This window comes from Lupinus angustifolius, chromosome LG11, assembly GCF_001865875.1.
Source record: "Lupinus angustifolius cultivar Tanjil chromosome LG11, LupAngTanjil_v1.0, whole genome shotgun sequence".
Lineage (NCBI taxonomy): Eukaryota > Viridiplantae > Streptophyta > Magnoliopsida > Fabales > Fabaceae > Lupinus > Lupinus angustifolius.
In genome coordinates this window covers 7,872,716-7,893,252 of record NC_032019.1, presented here as the reverse complement: position 1 = coordinate 7,893,252, position 20,537 = coordinate 7,872,716, and the positions used below count along the sequence as shown (strand labels likewise).

The 20,537-nt window shown below is 35.0% G+C and overlaps 2 protein-coding genes and 1 pseudogene across 4 annotated transcripts; all 3 read right to left on the bottom strand.

Annotated features, from left to right (window-relative positions):
• On the bottom strand, positions 764-2,286 carry LOC109360155 (annotated as a pseudogene).
• Positions 9,553-13,328, bottom strand: LOC109361382 (multiple myeloma tumor-associated protein 2 homolog). The gene is made up of 4 exons (XM_019606882.1): positions 13,213-13,328; positions 12,856-12,945; positions 10,898-11,165; positions 9,553-10,035 (listed from the first exon to the last, which is right to left on the bottom strand). Exons 1-4 carry the CDS (start codon positions 13,253-13,255, stop codon positions 9,726-9,728), a joined length of 711 nt encoding a protein of 236 aa, XP_019462427.1. The 5' UTR covers positions 13,256-13,328; the 3' UTR covers positions 9,553-9,725.
• On the bottom strand, positions 14,331-20,092 carry LOC109360905 (uncharacterized protein At1g04910). 3 transcript variants are annotated; one of them, XM_019606116.1, is made up of 10 exons: positions 19,955-20,092; positions 19,672-19,757; positions 19,212-19,518; positions 18,127-18,194; positions 17,958-18,046; positions 17,709-17,871; positions 16,144-16,433; positions 15,507-15,711; positions 15,034-15,191; positions 14,331-14,956 (listed from the first exon to the last, which is right to left on the bottom strand). In XM_019606116.1, the coding sequence occupies exons 3-10, from the start codon at positions 19,480-19,482 to the stop codon at positions 14,686-14,688; spliced, it is 1,515 nt and encodes a 504-aa protein (XP_019461661.1). In that variant the 5' UTR covers positions 19,483-19,518; positions 19,672-19,757; positions 19,955-20,092; the 3' UTR covers positions 14,331-14,685. The 3 variants fall into 3 exon arrangements, with proteins under 3 accessions (XP_019461661.1, XP_019461660.1, XP_019461662.1); XM_019606115.1 differs by having other exon boundaries at positions 19,630-19,757; positions 19,955-20,091; XM_019606117.1 differs by lacking the exon at positions 19,955-20,092 and having other exon boundaries at positions 19,672-19,947.

Sequence of the window (20,537 nt, the reverse complement as noted above, 5' to 3'; positions counted from 1 at the left end):
ATTCCCTAATGATGGGAAAGAAACACCTAAAAGGTACAATGAAAATTGGAAATACATAAACTTCATAGTTGCTGACTTGCTGGGTTGTTTCCTCAATAAAGAATACAAAGTGAAGAACAGCACACAAAGAGCTATGTTGATCCGAAAAGATGTCAAAAAAGCAGACATAATCATGTTTTTCCAAATAAATCTCTCAGGAACGTAGAAAATTTATGACTTAACTACTGCAAAGAATTCAAGACACATAAAATGCTGCACAGACACAATTGATTGCCCAAAAGAGGGGTATACAATGAATAAAAACATGTTCAAATTGCTGAAATAGCTGTTGCCAAGCAATGAATTGAAAACCCCAGATTAATAAACTTTCAAAGTACAATTTCCCCCCACATGATTGTTCAAATTCCGAAGGTGAATGGGGACATAGTTGGAAAGCTACAATGGAATGCTATGTATATGTAACTATTTTTGCTATGTTGAGTTGAAAGTAGGAAAGCAAAACAGAGAAAGATTACAGCTCCTTGTGTACCATAGTAAGTAGCTACTATGTATTATGTAGCTTTGACAATTGGGAAAACAAGTGTGTTTGTTAATCAGGGCAACTTCAAAGCTCTTACAAGAAAGCTTATTAATCAGAAATAAGGCTTAGTAAAAACTACTTAATCAAAGCTCATAAGAAAAACCGATTCGTGAAAATGTAGAGACCTTTTAGACTTTGTTTAAAAAATTAAATAATTGAGAACAGTACATAGCATGCACCTAGCTAGCTTATACATGAAAACCTGTCCATCTTTTAAAACTTCTAATACTCATCTATTCATAATTGGCCATTCCTATTCCAACTCTTCCTCTATTTCCAACACCTCTATAATACAGCCTCCACTTACTAGCTTCTATATCCATTTGAACCAAACATGGTGATCCCACATCCTTATCATCCCAGCAACCTTTATCTAATGGCTTTAAAATCGCCTCGTCGTGAAGCCTCGTCCATTCCCTTAGTCCATCAGGAGAAACAGCCATACCAATGCTCCTCCCATCAGCAGCAACACCTTCATAAGCCATAAAATAATTCCCATCTCTCCGATTCCTCGTCACACATGGATTCATCACTCCAAACTCATTAAAAGAACCAGCTTTTCCTCCTCCCATTATCTTTCCCAACTTCAACCATCTGATCCCATCCCTTGAACTGGCAATTCCAATAGCAAATTCTCCTTTTTTTCATATCAAAGGAATGTTAATACACCTTAAGTCACCATTCCCATTGTACACAACCTGTGGTGAAGAAATAAACAGAGAATCCCACTCTTTCTCAGACACTACATCAATCAATGCTCCACTATGATGCTCTCCTTCAATCCTAGCCCAAAGCCTCCCATCTTGGCTAATCGCCAAACCCGGCAATGACTTCAAAACTCTCCCCTTACCATCAAGATCACCACATTTTACACAATTCACACCATTGGCCGAAAATCTATCAGGGTTTTCTAAACTAAACCCCAAGGAATGATCAGAAAAAAACCTTGCCCTCTCAGAACTATAACCAGTATAGTAAAGGCAATAAACAGCACTACAAGCTCTAGCCCTATAACTAGACATGATAACTATCTCAGAAGGCCTAATTCCTTCAGTGTCAAAAGCCCACCAATCTTTGTCACAATTCATCACAAAACCAACATCAGAACTTGATGTAGCAGGCCCTCCACCCCTCTCCCAATGAACCCCATTGCTTGAAATTGCAACCCTATCAAATAACATGATGGGTTTTGCTCAATGGAGTCTCTTCCCTACTGGTGATCCAATTTCTGCATTGTCCCATGAGTTTGAAGGACCCAAATCAAACACCAACCCTCTTGACAAAGAAAGTGATAATGATGAACATGAATATAGTGATGAAGATAAAAATGCTTCTTTATTTGCTGCATCTGATTCTGATGATGCATTGGAAAGTGAATTTAGCTCATTGTTTGGATTGCTGTGTGTGCCACTGTTAGCACTGGTGTCAGGTTGTGTGGAGCAACAAGGGATGAAAGGTGGGAACTTTTTAGTGTTTGAGGAAACAAAGGTGAGGGTGGTGTTGAGTACGGTGGTGGAAGAGACCCATGATGGAATTAAGGTTGTTGGGTTGGTGAAACATTGAAAGTTGGAAACTTTTGAAAGGGAAATTCTGGGTATCAATGAAGAAAATGCCATTGATGATGATGCTTCCATGGTTGTGGAATGAGAAGGAAAAAAACATGGTAGTGGGAATTAGAATGAGACAAAAAAGAGGTGTGTGTGATGTAATGCAGAGTTAGCATTATCTCTCTATTAAGTACTATTTTTACAGTAGTTTTAAAAATAAAAATACTATAAATAGAAATTCTATTTTGTCTTATTTTACACAATACTTTGAGTCCGGCTCTTATATAATGTCATCCGTGTTGTTATGTACTAGAGAATAATATTTGATGATTAGTTGTTAGAATGTTCCTTACCATCTAAATTAGATAGAACTAATGTATACCATAAATAGGGCTAGGTTTATTCCTATTGTAAACTATAAATAAAGGTTAGGTTCAGATTGTAACTATTCAATTTTATAATTCAATCAAATAGAAACTGTGAAACACAAAGTTCCTTTCCATTATTCTTTCTTTCATTTCTTTCTTTAGTTTACTCTGCAACACTATTCTTCCTCAAATCTGCTTCTGTTTACATGGTATCATGTCGCCCATGGCCTTTGTTATCGATTTTGGTTCTCACAGTGCAGATTCTCCTCCTCCTTCGGCTGCAACATTTCACGCCACGTCTCCTCTGGTTGCGCCGCTGCCGCTTCAAGCATCTTCACCATCGCTCAATCTTCCGCTGCCATCAACAAAACTCATAGACAAGAAATTTTTGGTATGGCATAAATTTATTCTTGCAGTTCTTCGATCGAACCGAGCTGAACAGTTTATCTCTAATTTGGATCGTCCTCCTCAATTCTTAAAGCATTCATCAACGCCTCAACCCTGCTTTCTTAAGCTGGGATGAACATGACCAATTGCTTTTGACCTGGATCCTCAATTCTCTCTCTAAAGAACTTCAACCACACGTTGTTGGTTGCTCCACTTCTCAGCAGCTATGGCTTGAAATCATTGAGCATTGTCAAGCTCAAACCAAGGCGCATGGACGTCAATTACGTTCTCAACTACGATCAATTACGTTCTCAACTACGATCAATTACGAAGGGATCTAACAATATTTCTGAATATTTCACTCGAATCAAGGTACTTGTTGACTCGTTGATTTCAATCGGTTCCCCTATCACTCAAGTTGGGCATGTGGATTTTATTCTGGACGGTTTATCAGAGGAATTTGAACCTATTATCACAATTGTGGAAAGTCAACATGATCTTCCTACGGTAAATGAACTTCAATCCTTTCTTCTTACTTTTGAGTCACGCCTGGAACGAAATAAAAATCGATCTGTTTCCGATGTTTTATCGGTCAATGTTGCTGCTGGTTCACCATTACACTCATTGGAAACGGTTTCCTCTAGTTTTCCTTCTATGATGCCAATGATGTCATCTCATGATCGTTCAGATATGGTTAGAGCTCCGCCTCATGGCCCTGAAGGTTTCCATGGCTATCGAGGTTGTTCTCGTGGTGGTGGAGGTCATTTTTTCTTCGAGAATAGTTTCTACTATGTTTTCTGCAATAGGTATGGTCATGATGTAACTATTTGCTACTATGAACCTCCTAATTTTGGTGCATCCTACTCCCAGCTCTATGGTCAACCATCACCTATTGGACTATCTCAAGCTTCGCCACATCAACATGTTAATCCTAGTCAACATCTTCATGTTAGTCATCAACCACATCACTCAGCTTATCCTAGTCAACACTTTCCACCTCATTCCTACATGGATCAAATTATCCTTCTAATCCTCATTCACAGTATGCATTGCAACCATCCTCTACCAAACACGGAGGTGGAACTTCTTCATCTCATCAACATGGCTTATATCATCATGCCATGACCGCTGGTCTCTTGGCTAAGCCCTCCACTTCGGTTTGGTGTCCAGACTCTAGGGTCACTCATCATCTCACTGTTGATCCCTCACTACTTGAAGAATCGTGTGAAAAGTTCTTCTAACTGAATTAGTTAGAACTAATGTGTACCACAAATAGGGCTAGGTTCATTTCTAGTTTAAACTATAAATAAAGGCTAGGTTCAGATTGTAACTATTCAATTTTATAATTCAATCAAATAGAAACTATGAAACACAAATTTCCTTTCTATTATTCTTTCTGTAGTTTACTCTACAACACTCTTCTTTCTCAAATCTGCTTCTATTTACATGGTATCATGCCGCTTATGGCATTTGTTACCGATTCTGGTTCTCACGGTGAAGATTCTCCACCACCTCTTCCCTCGGATACAGCATTTCACACCACGTCTCCTTCGATTGTGCCGCTGCTGCTTCAAGCATCTTCACCTTCGCTCAATCTTCCGCTGCCATCAACAAAACTCACAAACAAGAACTTTCTAGCATGGCGTCAATTTATTCTTGTAGTTCTTCGGTCGAACCGAGCTGAATGGTTTATATCCGATTTGGATCCTCCTCCTCAATTCTTAAGTGGTAGAGATCGCATTGCATTCATCATCGCCTCAACCCTGCTTTCTTAAGCTAGAATGAACATGACCAATTGCTTGTATCCTGGATCCTCAATTCTCTCTCTGAAGAACTTCAACCACGCGTTGTTGGTTGCTCCACTTCTCGGCAGATAAGGCTTGAAATCATTTAGCTTTGTCAAGCTCAAACCAAGGCGTGTGGATGTCAATTACGTTCTCAATGTAATACTGTGAATTTTTTGTGTGTGTTTTATTAATTATTTATTTTATCAACGGTTAATTTTAAAAATTATTCGGTATAGATTTAGGCTAAACCATAGTTGAGTGTTAGTCTTGTTTTATGGTAAATTTTCGTAATTTTCTGTGACGAAAGGTTTTTGAGTTGCTGTTGGACCCAAATTCGCCCGAATTCGGCCCAATAACTTGTTTTTGAGTTTCGTAACTTGGAATCAAATTCTGATTGCATCATTGGCTTCGAAATATTATTTTGAGTCAAGATAGACATCAAGTTCGTCCAAAAAGTATTTCTAAATATTTTCCACTCCGAATTCTGTGTTTCGAAGTTCTAACCATAAATCGAAATATGGAGATTTTTAATATTCAACCGAGTATTAGCCGACAACACTCGGTCATGGCTTAATCGAGAATGTTTCACCGAAAAGGTCTCATCACTTTCATGTAAGATGCTTACTTGTTAAACAAGTAAAAGTACATATCCCCTTACACAAAATCCATAAAATCACTCACCTATCTCTTACACAAACTACTTTTTGAAAAACCATTGACTTTTTCCCCCCAAATAAGATTTCTCTCTTTAAGGAGCCAAATCCTAACTAAAAGAATACCTTGGCATTTTCATACTCTTCTTCACTTTGCATTTTCCAAAGAACTCTCAAGGTAGTTCTTCATGGTTCTTCATTTTGATTTCTTCATCTCTTAAGAACTAACTATTATATGTTTATGAAATTTTAGTATGATGTTTATATGTATGTTATGAACATTTTCAACTGTTGAAATGTTCTAATAATATTTCTAACTATTTTTATGTTCAAAACTTCAAATAGATATTTTCTTGAACTTAGAATGTTATTTTGTAACCATGAATTCTTTGTGTTCATTGGACTGTTTTTAATGTTTAGAAGGTTTGTATGTTTGTTGGTATTTGAACATGGTTAAAGGTGATGGTTGTATATCCAAGGAACCTTTAAGGAGTTTTTCCTAACCATGAAAAGTTTGGACTTTTTCACTTGTTTTTGTTTCAAAGGGGATGATTTTGTTATCAAAGGAACCTTTAAAATGTTTAATGATAAGTTGAAGGATCAAAACTTTCCTTAGCATTAGGTCTAAATCATGTCCTATATGTGTTTAGGAGAAGTTTAGTTTCTAACTTTGAAATCCAAAATGTTTATTGATGAGTTTTGTGAAAAAGTGTTGTTTTAAAATATTATGAGTTAAAAATTTAATTAGTAAATGATATTCTTTGACTTCCAAGTTCAAGTAATGATTTGGGATAAAAGATGACTTATAAAAATCTTGACTTTATAAACTTAAAGTGTTATGAAATAATGGATGGTTGATTTGTTATAGGATGAACATTAATAAGGTAACTTAAGAAATGTTGATTGTAAATGTTGTTTTAAGCATGAGATCAACACTATCAAGAAGGTGTTGAAATGATCATGAAAACCTATTATGCAAAATATGAAATCTACTTAAGATGACTTACTTTAAAGTGGTAAGATCAACTTGGGAGATATGGATTTAAAAGTGTAGAGTTGGATTAAGAAACTTACCTTAAAATGGTGAAGTATGGCTTAAAAAGCCTCCATGAAAATATAAATCTATGAGGTGATAAAAGTGTAAACTTTATTAAAAACTTACCTTGAAAAACGTTGGAAATCGGGAACAAGACTTTCGAGGATAAAGGATGGTTCAAAAATATGAATGTTTTTACGTTGAGTTCATAAATGTAATAAAGTGTTAAACAATGTTTTTACGTTAGGGTTATCGTGTAAAATTGATTCGCAAATCACTAAATTATTTTTGTGTGTTTAGTCTTGAAGCTTTCGAAGTTGGATGATTAACTCACTCTCTTGTAAAGGAAATCAAGCACGTGACAACCTAAGGTGAGGGAGAATACATCGTGACATAATGGTGTCCAAATATGACACCCGAATCTCCTAAACTATCTCAAAAGTTTGGAGTTATATTTGTGTATTAAGAAAACTCGTACTTAATCAAATATTTGTGTACATGGATTTTGTATGGATACTTTCTTAAGTTGTATGCTTAGGATAGCTTAAAGTATCAAGGATTGTGGAAGTTATCCATGAAGGAACACCACTCGAGAAACTAAAATGCACAGGGATCGAAAACAATGGAGATTTTCGATCTGGTAGCCCATAAGGGCGAGGAAAATGGTCCTGGTAACTATACCAACATATTCTGATATTCTAATGAAGTATTATTCAAAGTTATATTGAGTTATTTTTGTTACCATTAGGTAATGGTTTTTTATTTTCCACATTGTATGTTACTTAAAGTGATGTTCCGAAAATGAAACGAATATAAGAAAATAAATTTTATATGGCTTCATTATTCAAATTTTTTTTTTTACCTATTTTAAAGTAAGATTTTTGGGGCATTCACTCAACTACGATCGATTACGAAGGGATCTAACACTATTTCTTAATATTTCACTCGATTCAAGGTACTTATTGACTCGCTGATTTCAATCGGTTCCCCTATCACTCAAGCTAGGCATGTGGATTTTATTTTGTACGGTTTATCGGAGGAATTTCAACCTATTATCACAGTTGTGGAAAGTCACCATGATCTTCCTATGATAAATGAACTTCAATTCTTTCTTATTACTTTTGAGTCACGCATGGAACGAAATATAAATCGATCTGTTTCCGATGTTTTATCGGTCAATCTTGCTGCTGGTTCACCGTTACACTCATCGGAAACGGTTTCCTCTGGTTTTCCTTATATGATGCCAATGAGGTCATCTCATGCTCGTTCAGATATGGTTAGAGCTCTACCTCATGGTCCTGGAGGTTTCTGTGGTGGTTCCCGTGGCTATCGAGGTGGTTCCCGTGGATTTCGTAGCTCTCGTGGTAGTGGAGGTCGTTTTTCCTCCAAGAAATGTTTTTACTGTGTTTTCTGCAATAGGTATGGTCATGATGTAAGTGTTTGTTACTATGCACCTCCTAATTTTGGTACATCCTACTCCTAGCTCTATGGTCAACCATTATCTATTGGACTATCTCAAGCTTCGCCACATCAACAATTTATTCATAGTCAACATCTTCATGTTAGTCATCAACCACATCACTCAGCTTATCCTAGTCAACACTTTCCACCTCATTCCTACATGGATCCAAATTACCCTTCTAATCCTCATTCACAGTATGCATTGCAACCATCCTCTGCCAAACACAGACGTGGAACTTCTTCTCTCATCAACATGACTTGTATCATCATGCCATGACTGCTAGCCTCTTGGCTAAGCCCTCCATTTCGATTTGGTATCCAGACTCTGTGGTCACTCGTCATCTCACTATTGATCCCTCACTACTTGAAGAATCGTGTGAAAAGTTCTTCTAACTGAATTAGTTAGAACTAATGTGTACCACAAATAGGGTTAGGTTCATTCCTATTGTAAACTATAAATAAAGGCTAGGTTGAGATTGTAACTATTCAATTTTATAATTCAATAAAATAGAAAGTGTGAAACACAAAATTCCTCGCTATTATTCTCTCTTTCATTTCTTTCTTTAGTTTACTCTATAACACGCTTCTTCCTCAAATCTTCTTATGTTTACATTATGAAAGGTTGATGATGTGGTAAGAAAGGGAAAAAACTTTTGTTGCATAGATATGTTATTCTATTTCATAGTTTGTACTTTATACCATGAGATATCTTATATAACTAACTTTATCTAAGCATATTTCAGTGAGTTCATGAGACGAATTTAAGGAATTCTTAACATATATAACAGTTTAATATTTATGTGTAGGAGTTTTCTACATAAACTATTTATCATTTGTGTTAACTATTATTAATCTTTAAATGGAAATAATAAAGATGAGGGATAAATGATTTAATTAATTGTATTAAAAACTTTAGCCTAAACATATTGAACTCTTTAATAAAGGATAGTATTTCACATTTGGGATAGAGTAGTGAAACTGACACATGGACGGTGCTGCTATTTTTGTAAGGAAAACGATGCACCACTGATTTACATGCACATTTCAAAACCAACACAGTGAAGAATAATCTCTCATAATATCATAGTTCTTTTTTAATCTTTTGGCAATATAATAGTTCTTTTTAACAGCATATATAAACAACGCAACTTGAAAGAAGATAAAGAAATGGTATTCTTGTCCCTCAAGGAAAGACATGTGGAACAAGAACCAATCTTTTAATTAGTATCATTCATTCCCTTCTTTTGTTTTGTCTTTCCAGACTGAATATTTCAGCAGAGATGAATAATTAATATAATTTGGTTTCATTTCACAGCCACATGATAATCATGAATTTTTTGTAAGTATTTTTTTTACTGAATATCGGATAGATAATATTTTCTTGAGAACATCCTTCCCAAGTGGTAGAAGCCATCAAAACTTGATAACTCAACAAAAAACTAAGGAAAATAAAAGAAGGGGAGACATTGAATCTCTACATCAATGCTGCACATGTTGTAAGTGAAGACATTTGTTTAGACTATAGTATTGAACTTTGTACAGTGCCTTATACAATTGTTGCATAAGAATTGATTGATAGAGGAGACAAAAAAAGTTCAATACTGTAGGCAATCAATGATTGCACAAGTAAAATGGTCCCAAAAAATAATTATACTATGATTGCAAGAATTAGTTAATGATCTCACGAGCCACTACCAAAACCTCATCTTAATAACATTTCACCAAGCATTTCCTCTGTAAAAGCCATAAAAATAAAACAATGCTTGATTTCAGGTGCCAATGCTTTGATAGTGAATTCAGGCTTTTGGAATGTCAAACAACTAAGTCAAGAAGATACATCATTCATTAATGCTCGGGCATCGAACTAGAACAAACATGTTATTTCACAAATACATGTTGATAAATATTAATCCGAATCATGTCTCCTCCTCTCCTTATCTTTCTTGTGCCTCTTCCTGTCATCTACATCACGAGAATGCCGCTTCTCGCGCCTTATATGTTTCTCGTGCTTCCTATCATCACGAGAATGATGCTTCTCCCGCTTTTCACGTTTCTCTTCCTTTCTCTCCTCGCGTCCTCTCTTTTTTCTACCTTCATCTTCTGAATCTTCGGTCTTTCTAGCAGATGGATTTGGCATAGGTGCATTTTCCACCTCAGCTGGTATGTCTGAAGGTGGAAGCTTTGAAGAACTGGGTTCTTCCCAAGGAACGGGTGCTCTGCAGACAGTAGGAAGTAAGTAACAGAATATTAGCAGGGATTTCTTGATGTTAAACATATTCATGGTATAACAAGTCCATTTAGGGAGCATTTGAAGAACTTATTTTGGTCTATGAAAATAAAATTATGAATTTCCTATAAGCTTCTTTTAGCTTATTTCAATAAGCTTATTCTATTAGTCATTGTGTTAGACATCACAATCACATCAATCAAGGTTGTCTTAAACTTTGATGTTCAACACTTAGGCCAGTAAAGACAAAGAAACAATGTGAACATCTGTAGCAGAGAACTTTACTCTGCATGCCTAAGGTAAATTCAGAAAGTCACCCTCCCGCAGTGTTCCGTGCCTTTTCTTCCAAATAGCTATGTGGTCAGCAGTTCAGAACTAGTGGGCAACATGCTAAATAGCCAGCAAAGCCACATCCTTTCTACTACATACTAAACAAAAGAGTTGGACATTTTCATATGAAACATTGAAACCCACACTAAGTACAAAGACAGCTGCTAGGCAAATTGTTGAACCATCTGAATCTTCAAACCTGAACTCTAACACATCAAACTCAAACTTACTGATTTATGTTTCATGAAAAATTTAGTTCTTCTCAAAAAATGGATATTCACCACACGAAATATTGGTTTCATAACTCAATAAATCGCATGATACTTGGGTGATAGACCCTAGTCCCTACACAGTAATATAAGTAGAATAATGATATGGAACATGTGTAACTGCAAACATACCTACCGAATTATACCTAAGACAAACATTTTATAGAACTGAAACAAATAGCAAAAACTAAAGGGAATATGAAGACAAGATATCCAGTTTATTGCAAAAAAATTGTTTCCTAACCCATTTACCTTGCAAAACCAAGACCCTGAACACTTGCAGCTTCAGCATGGCCTGCACCTAAGTCCTCTGCTGTAGAACCTCTCTTTACCAGTTCTGAAAACTCATGTTTATCAAGACGGTTACCTTGAGGACGGTTAGCACGCTTAGGAGCTAAGCCAAGAGCTTCCCTCATTGCCTGTTCTTCCTCTTCCTTAATTCTCTTAATCTCTTCTTTAGCAACCTCCATCTCAGCATCCAGGGATTTTTTATCCCTGGTATACCAGTGAAGATCTTTGCCTGTTAAATTAAACAAAGATTTAAGGATTCTTTTATTAAGATAATACCATCCTTAAATACCAGCAACACACACAAAGATATATGTATGTATAGCATATGTATAAATGGAAGAGAATGTTGCAGCTATCTAACCAAAGAGAAGATATAGAACATGTTTAGTTGGCTATATCACAAAAGGAGATGACAACTTCTTTATTAACATAGCTAGAAAATAGATAAATGAATTATACCATGGAATAGAAAGCTACCCCAAAAGAATAAAATAAGAGGTACTATCCTCTGGTAAGGTTCAAAATAAGAGATGAATCCCTGTTCATGGAAGGAAAAGAACAAAAAACCTAATGTTGTAATAGATAAGCTTAAACTCATTTAATCAATTGATTTCAGTCCCATTTAATGGCTAACACTTGCAGAAAAAAGTGGCTTTTATTTGATGTGGATTTGTGGAGGAACCAGGCTGATAGACCTGGGATCACATCCCAACAATAATATTTGCAGGGGAGCAGGAGATTGGCAATGTCCTGCAGTACACCCAACTTAACTGTAAAAGTAATGTTTTTGGTGTATCGGAATAAGAGTGAGCATTAAGTCGCTAATCCTTGTAATCTTCATTGACATAGTGAATTTTCTCTCTTCTCCTTTAATGTCATAGGCCTATAGTTCACCATATGTTGAACCACATTAAATTTCATGTCCATTTGACTTTCCTCATATTTTGTGCACTTGGCTATAAAATTGTCTTCCTTATGAAAAAGGACTAACTACTTCCATTTTGATATTTTTTAAATGTTAGTCTAGACCCCAACCCAAGCACATCAATCAAACTTCAGATCATTCGATCAACTAAACCCCCCTGCTCCTTCCCATGGTGAAGAATATAAGCAGCTTCAACTACTAAGTAGGCTCAAAACTTCCAGAATATGACATTTATCACGAACTAGCAAAGCTCCAGTGATAGTGTCACTGAAAATTTTAACTTTTAGAAGCCCCACTGAACTTGTAGACTGAACTTATGTGAAAACTACATCTTAAAGCTACAGTTCCAAACCATGAAAAGACAAACCAGGTTGCAACCATGCACAACAAAATTGAACCGGATGCTAACAAATTTTCATAATACAACACTAAATGGATAACTACTTGTACCCCCTCCAAGTAAGCAGTATAAATCGAGAGGCAAATGGAATATAAGTTAAGTGCAAAACAAAGATGCAAATAGCCAAACATAATACAATGTTTAAAAGTAAGTTTATCTAGCCCAATTTAAGCATCTTGTAAACAAGAAGCAACAGAAACCAAGCCTTATTCACACTCGACCAAATGACACCATAATGCTCTATCACGAATCATGTTCATTGACAAACCATTAATATATAAACTCTTCCTAATTATTTCGCCTACAGTTTTCTTAGTCTTCTTCATCCTCTATTAATTGGATTACCCTCCATATAATCTACTCTCCTAAATGGGGCTTCTAAAATTCTCCTCCAGGCTCCAACTGAAGGAATTAAGAGTAAAAATAACCATAAGAATAAAACACCAATAAGTTGTAACTCTACTCTGGTATCCAACTTAAGCTAAAGTACCTAACTGAGGACTAGCATGTATCATTCTAAATGCAAAGTAGAATATGAAATTTTTTTACATTAACAAAGTGTAAACTGGGCAGAAATAAAGCAATGAAAATTACCTTTCTGCCATCTTCCAACCGGGGCCTTGATACTATGACCAAGATAATTCTCCCTATGTTTATCAGCTTTTACATCCTCCCAGGTGAATTCTGTCCATCAAAATTAAAGCGCAAACAATTAGGAACAACAAAAATCCACATTTTTTTTTAAAAAATTGACTAGAATAACTCACTGTAAAAAAAGGTATATATAAATCAACTGAAGCTTTTGAAGGAAAAAACAACATAATCCCAATTTGCAGGAATTGATAAAAAAAATATCAATATAGAAAAGAAATTGCAAAGTTGAAATTGATAGATTGCAAAAAAACAAAGATTGATGAATAGGAAATTGAAATGGTGGAGGAGGAAACTTACGATCTCGACCCCCTCTTACGCCACCTCTGGTAGGATGATACATGTTCTTCAATCACAAACCAAACCCTCTTCCTTTTCTTTCTTCTTCTTTCTCGATTTACTTTACGCAAAAACAACTTTGATCATTAATATCTTTTCATAATGGGCTTCAGGCCCAACCGACTCTACTAATGTATGCCTACAGTCTACACTTTTTATATTTAAATGAATATTAATGTACGTTTATCATATTAGAATTAAAATTTTCATAAAAAGACTTTTGGTAAACTTTATTTGAGTCCACGAGCTAAACAAATTCCATATGGCAGATTAACTTAATTATTGATGAACTTTAATGGACCTAAGTTTAAAGTATAAAATATTTTTTATTGATCTCAAGTTGAGATTTGAATCAGATAAATTCGTTTTTTATTTGAGCTGATATGAATCAAATTCGACTAATATTCACTTATGTGAAGTAGAGTCATGCATTGCACCTTGATGTGCATCTCTCAAGGGATTAAGAGTTATTCTTTTCCCTTTCATTATAGAATATGGTATGATTTTTATTTTTGCATTGTTTTCTCGTGAAATGATGTACCTAAGCCCATAGCTAAGGTTGTGGTCGAGGTACAGCGGGAGTATATTTGTTGTTCAACTTTTTGTACCACTTCTAATTGGTTATAAATAAATTATTTAAATTAAAATTACAATTATTAAATATTTTTCTGACCAATCATATCTTATAACACATGGAATGATATAAAAAAGTGTGACAATAAATATGGACTCGGTACAACTAAGTCTAATAAGGTTGTCTATCATACTTTACAACATTTTTATTGTTTTATTGTTTAGTTATTTCTTTAGAAGGGGAGATCAACTCAAATAAATATTTCTTCTGAAATGTAGCCATATAGGAAGTAAACTTTGTCTATTACCTACAAAATATTTGTAATACATATAGCAGAAATTGCACCACTAACATGTTTAAAAAAACCAGCCATTTGTCAACTTTTAAACATTGTTAGTATTCTCTTATACCTCTAATTGTATGATTTAACTTTTTTAACAGAGGTGTGTGAGAACTCATTGACTGTGCAACTTTCTCCACAGTATAGTTACAGAACAAATGACACTGATGATAGTTAAGAAAATGAACTTTCAAAAAGCCACATGTGAGGCTAATATACAACATACACTATATAATGACTAAACTGAACAATTAAATCAGACCAAAAAAGTTATTCAATGAAGGGTGCAAGCCTCAGAGTAGAGAAGCCAATACTACCTTTGTTGTTCTTTTATTCTTCTTTTTTCATTTCTCAGTTACCTACAAAAATCGTGTATACTTAATCTCAGATCTTTTGCCAGTAATGTGTATTCTTAACACAGCACCTCAGGAAATTAGTGGAATGGTGCATTTTTCGATTCCTCCTCCTAACTCGTGGTTGGGCAGAACAGTGCATATCTACATTTGACAGCCTGAACCCATCATACATCACTGGAATTACGAGGACCAGGCAAGTCATCACAGTTTGTTTCCTCGCAGAGGCACTCGTGAGGGTTGGCGTAGAAATAATCCTCCTCCTTTGGCTTGTCTAAAATAACTCTACGCCGAGTTGGCCTGACAATTCTGCTTTCATGAAACTGTCGCACAGCATCTGCAAACTCGTTCCAGGCAAGGGTTCTGTTCTGATGCATATCAAGCAATTCTACGAGCTTTCTCCGATCCAGTAAGATGGTTTTTTTAAACCCGGAATACCTGCAGGAGAGCTGATTAGAAATCTTATGTAGATTTTCATGCAGGGTGTTCTAATTGCAAGGGTTAAATATACACACCTGCGATGACCTTCCACAAGTTTTGCCATGTTCCCATCAAAGGTAGGAATAAAGGTGTTACTGGCTGCTGAAACCATAAAATCCAAAGCTGCCATCTGCGACGAATGATTCTGGAACTGTTGTAAATCATCACGGGTCAGCAATGTTTCCTTTTTCACCTAAAAATGCGAAGGAGAAAAGTCAAATGCTGTCAAGTAGAATAGTTTCATAAGAGCAGAAATGAGAGCTACAACAATTTTCAACCAGAGTGATAAGAAGAAAAATAAGAAAAATGCTCCAAAGATCATGAAGTTTCTTTCAATGCTTTTAGTGGAATCTGCGATGTAACAATGCCATACAAAATGTATCTAGACAATTTACACATTGCTTAGTAATCCATTAGTAGAAGTCAAAATCACCTGGCGGTGTTTTAAGAAGGTCAAAATATAAACAGAAAATTGGGAGGCTATGAATTATACTGGTTATGAACTCACAATTCGTGGAAATGCAGCTCGCAGCTCTGCAAGTCTACGTTCACCGTTATATATCTCGCCAGCTGCAATGTAGATCTGTGTCTCCCTACCAAAACCTAAGGCTCGCAGAACTAGGGCTGCCTCCTCTGGTGTCAAAGGACATAGACCCTGTGATCTTCTCTCTTTGGAAACTATCTCCTTTTCTCTCCACCAAGGGAATGCATATCTGAATTAACGAGCAAAATCAACATTTTGTCAGATGGATATCAAATTTGTCTCATTACAAAAAACTTTGATCACAAGAATCTTTATTTCTATGAAGTCAAGTATTTAATGTGTCAAAAATACTCAGATCCAATATATCTTATACAGAACCACTACTCTACTCCAACTTGCAGCATAAGCAAGCAACTAACATCTATCACCAATCCTTAACTACAACATATTATCTGCTTGTTTCTTATCTTGAATCCAATAGGAGATGTAGTTAACTACTTTGAATTAATTATAATTTAGTCATGAGAGAACAACAAAATCTTCTTTATCTACATTTTCGCTAGCAACTGTTAGATATGAAGCATCTATCTCTCAAGTTAGTGACAAAAGCATGAATAACTTAAAACCCTATATATACACCCTAACAAGAAACATAAAAGACCTCATCTGCTTGAGCTCCTCAGCTTCATTATCAGTGCAACCCTGAGTGCAACCAGAGAAAGCTAGCATGTCCATCTCGTATCTCAGATGCAATGCCACAAAAGGTCCATTCCCTTGGAGTATCTGAATCAATTTCTGACCCAAATTCTCAATTTCAGAAGTAAACTTTAGCGCCTGGTAATTGACACGGCACCTAAGTTTCTGTAGATCAAGCGGTAGACCATTGTTTGTTAGACGTGTATCAGTTCTGTTGAAGTGTAGCACCTTATGTTTTCCAAAAAGTGGCAGAATCTGCAGTGTGAATGCATGAATGGATTTAGATTAAAGTCAACGCATTTACTACTCAAAATAGGGGAGGGGGAGGAATATGTGAAAAACTAAGAATATGTCTTACTTCAAAGCAATCAGTGTAGTGCTACTTTCGGAACCTAATAAAGCTTTGCTACATGAGAAACAACTCATTTTAATTGCTAAATAGTAAATATGAGAAGTCAGGCATACTTTAGATTTTCTTCATGCCACTGAAACACTGATCATTGTTACAAATGATTAGTTAAAATGCTCCACTAAAATTCTAATATGTTTCCTAAATATAATGAATAGACTCTACTTTCAACAACTGCAAACATTTTGTCTCCTGTATATTGCATTTTTCCATCCTGTCCGTCATTTTATGAGGAACAACACTGAGTACAGATATTTATGAGGAACAACACTGAGTACAGATATTTATGAGGACCAACACTAATGCATCTAATAGTTTGCAGAACTAACAAATCATAGCTGCCAGCCAAGAAGAGTAAGCAATTAAAAACTTGGAAGTGTCTGTTAGAAAAGGTAAAAATGCAAGCATTTCAAAATCTGCACGAACTCGTATTATTCATACAGAAAAACATGTAAGTAAGCTACCCATGCAGCCTAGGGTTCTGCAAGATAAAAAATGTAATTAAAAAAACTGCATTTTACTCAAGAAATAAGAATATTAGAAACCTCCGAATATGGAAATTTAAGCAATTTTTGTCTACCCATTGTCCCATTTCTTAAACAAAAAATCCATAATACTAGATTAGTGACGACAATAATAAATCCAATTTTCTATTAATTCGCACAATCATAAAGGTTAAGAAAAGCACCCATACCTTCTCAGAAAAGCATTAAAAATTTAACATTTTAAGGGAAACTAGCCAGTAGAAACGGTCAAAGCAAAAAAATAATATAACCTTCCCCTTACAGCCAAATAAAAGAAGTCGTACTGTCTTAAAACTCTAAATGTCAACTCATAAATATAACAGTGGAGAATCATTGATCAATCATATTTAGGGTTTTTAAATGTAGTTGCTGATACGTTGTGTCTACTGCAATTACAGGAAAATGCGGCTGATGCGGCCGCAATTGCAACCGTGATGCCGTTGCGGAGACTCCAACAACATCAATATTGCAGCTGCAATTTAAAACCCTTATAATATTGCCAAAAAAAACATTTTATCAAAACTGAAATTGTAAATAAAAAATTAATTTATTTGCACAATACAGTTTTGCTCAAAAGGAACCATTAAATAAGCAGACCTGCTCCAAGTAATATTTTTCATTTGACCAACTGACAGGAGGCATCGCCAGGGTAGAGTATCCTTCTTTCCTACTAAACTTTTTGGGTACTCTTTTCACTATTCGAACTTCATCTCTTAAAGAATCTATGAAATGCTTCACATTGAAAATGTCCTCAAAATTACTGCAAAAAGGAAAGTAAAAAACTTTAACATGACAGGGAGACCAAATTAGTTGATACTCAAACTTTTTTCAGAAGAGAGTATACACCTAGGATCTGCCCAAAATGAGGTCTTATCAAGCTCTGGAACAACCAATGTGAGATTCAACAATCGAGCAACTGTCACCATATCACAAATCTGTAATACCAAACCTCTAATGAATATTTAAGATTATCACAGAATAGAAACAGAAAAGTGGCAGAAAAGGAATTACAAACCGCAGCACGCATTTGATTCAAGCCCCCATTGCAAGAAACTCTTAGAAATCCATTACTTGTATAATTTCCTGTATCGTTTCAGGTCATAAGGCTTTTAATTTACCAAAATGAATAACGAGAAAATAAAGGCAAAAACAAAAAAAGCATGTTAAAATATCCTATCTATCAAACCCACAAGATTAGTAAAATTAGTAAAATTATATCCATTCACATAGTCCTAGAGAAATTGAGAAGATATAATTTTGGTCCAGCATTGAGAAATTGTCAATATCAAACAAAATTCACAAGCAAACTGTCTTAAGTAAGCAACTTCCAGTAAACCATAACCAATACATTAAAAAACTAAAATACTTATAAAAGAAATTACTGTAGAAGGGACACACATAAAAGATAGGAATGGATACTTTTTGTAATATTTTAAAATCATTACCTCTTTTATTTCAACTTAAAGAGGTACATAAAAAGTTATATTGTATGCATCATGCGTGACTTAAAAGTTAAAACAATAAAGTGTGAAACAGTGGACCTTAAGTTGTAGTCCTATTTGGTTTTGATTTAGTAATGTTCCTTTTTCCCAATTGTTAGGGTCCACACTCCACACCAACAGATCAGCATAAAACAAGCCTTCTTCGGCAGGAAATCCTCATAATACGATGACAAAGTCTAAAACAGAATGCACTAAGATCTTAGTGACTTATCTCTAATTAAATTTCTAATGCTTACATCATAGGCCCTCAACCACAATTTTTATAACAGCTGCAAGGCTGTTTGAAAAGTGAAAACCCAGTTGACAATCAGCAATGTATACATCATTCATGCTCCTAATTGATTACATAAAAACAAGCACCAAACCAGGGAGAAAAACAGAAAACTTTGAAGAAATAATTACCAACACATACAATTTGCACTCACTTTCAGTTAATCACAAATATCACTATCTATCAAGAAATGTAACACACTGTCAACAATACAAATAAATTGTATTGCTCAATCAAATCATATAAAAGATTGCATTACAGTTCTTCAAATTCATAATTTAAGGAAACAAGAATTCAGTCATTACAAATATTTGGTTAAAAACTAACTTGCAGGTGCTAAGGGAGGAAGCACTACAGCAACTCCATCATCCGATCGTAGCGGAAGCTGGACTTGGGTTATTCGAGATATACTACTAGTGATTCCAGAAATGAAATGTGATTGCCACAGTTCACTAACTGTCACTAGCTGAACCAGACATGTCCATATGACTATGCTTGAACACACACGAATGAACCAAATCCTCAAACGTGTCCTTGGAATCACAGGACTTTGAAGCTTGTCACACCTCAATTGTATACCCTCTGATTTAACCTCCATTTTTCATCCACACACCTCATTGCCGCTTCATTGAATCTTCACAAAGTTTCCAACATTCCAATAACAACAACCAAATCATAAAATTATCACAAAAATACAATAAAAAAATATCTTTATTCATGCATATTACATTGTAAAATTTCATACCTTGGTTAAAAAATGGAATTTTGGAGAGGAATTGAAACCGACCCAGAATTGGATTTGAGGCAGATAATGTTGGGTGAGGCTCAAAGCAGGATCTTTATGCGCCAATTGCTTCAATAGAATCTGAAGCTCTTCAAGAATGAAATAACAGAAAATAAAAGAATAAATAAAATTAATGAAACATAAATAAATTGTTACAGATCCAAACTTCAAAGGAATGAAGAGAGAGAAAGGATCAAATCTCAACAAACAAACACAGAAAGATAAGGGTCTGCATTTATGAAATCCCTTTTCGGGAGAAATTTTCTCAGTCTCTTTTTTCACTTACCTTTTCTATCTAACTGTTCCACACCGTTAATGGAAATTCTATCTCTTTTTTCCGCAGACAAAGAAAGTTTGCTTTCTCTCTCTTCAATTTTGATTCACTTGCTTTTCTATTCCAGCAAATAAGAATAGGAATTCAGTTTAAGGAGGAAAGGAAAAACTTTTTTACTGTTAAAAATTAAATCCATTTAAGAACTCAATGAATAAACAATAAAATAATAATAATTAAAATATAAAGAAAATTGTAGTTTATCATAATTTCCCATGTTTCTTTGATAATAATTGTACATCAACTATTTTTTAGAAACACATAGAAGTGAATAATATATATACATATATCATTTTATATATCAAACTACAAATTCATAAAAATAAATAATATTGAGAAGTCTTTATCTATCTAAAATGAGTATGCATTATATTTAATCTGGTCAATGGTCAAGTTTAACGACTGACTCAATCGCTATTTAGGTCGGGTTAGCTTCGGGTCTAGGGTCGAGTCCGGGTTCAAAAAAGTGACCCGACCAATATTTAGGACCGGGTAAGGACAAATTTTAACCCGTTCCAACCCGACCCATGCTCACCTC

What these genes read in the sequence shown, in the direction of transcription:
- LOC109361382 (XM_019606882.1), bottom strand. Translation starts at nt 13,255, where the DNA reads ATGTATCATCCTACCAGAGGTGGCGTAAGAGGGGGTCGAGATC. An exon ending in CGTAAGAGGGGGTCGAGATC is followed by an intron (nt 12,946 to 13,212) that starts GTAAGTTTCCTC and finishes TTTGATGGACAG; the next exon opens with AATTCACCTGGGAGGATGTA. An exon ending in GGTTGGAAGATGGCAGAAAG is followed by an intron (nt 11,166 to 12,855) that starts GTAATTTTCATT and finishes TTAATTTAACAG; the next exon opens with GCAAAGATCTTCACTGGTAT.
- LOC109360905 (XM_019606116.1), bottom strand. Translation starts at nt 19,482, where the DNA reads ATGGAGGTTAAATCAGAGGGTATACAATTGAGGTGTGACAAGCTTCAA. An exon ending in AAAAATATTACTTGGAGCAG is followed by an intron (nt 16,434 to 17,708) that starts GTCTGCTTATTT and finishes TTCACACTGCAG; the next exon opens with ATTCTGCCACTTTTTGGAAA. An exon ending in GAGGAGCTCAAGCAGATGAG is followed by an intron (nt 15,712 to 16,143) that starts GTCTTTTATGTT and finishes TCGTTAATTCAG; the next exon opens with ATATGCATTCCCTTGGTGGA.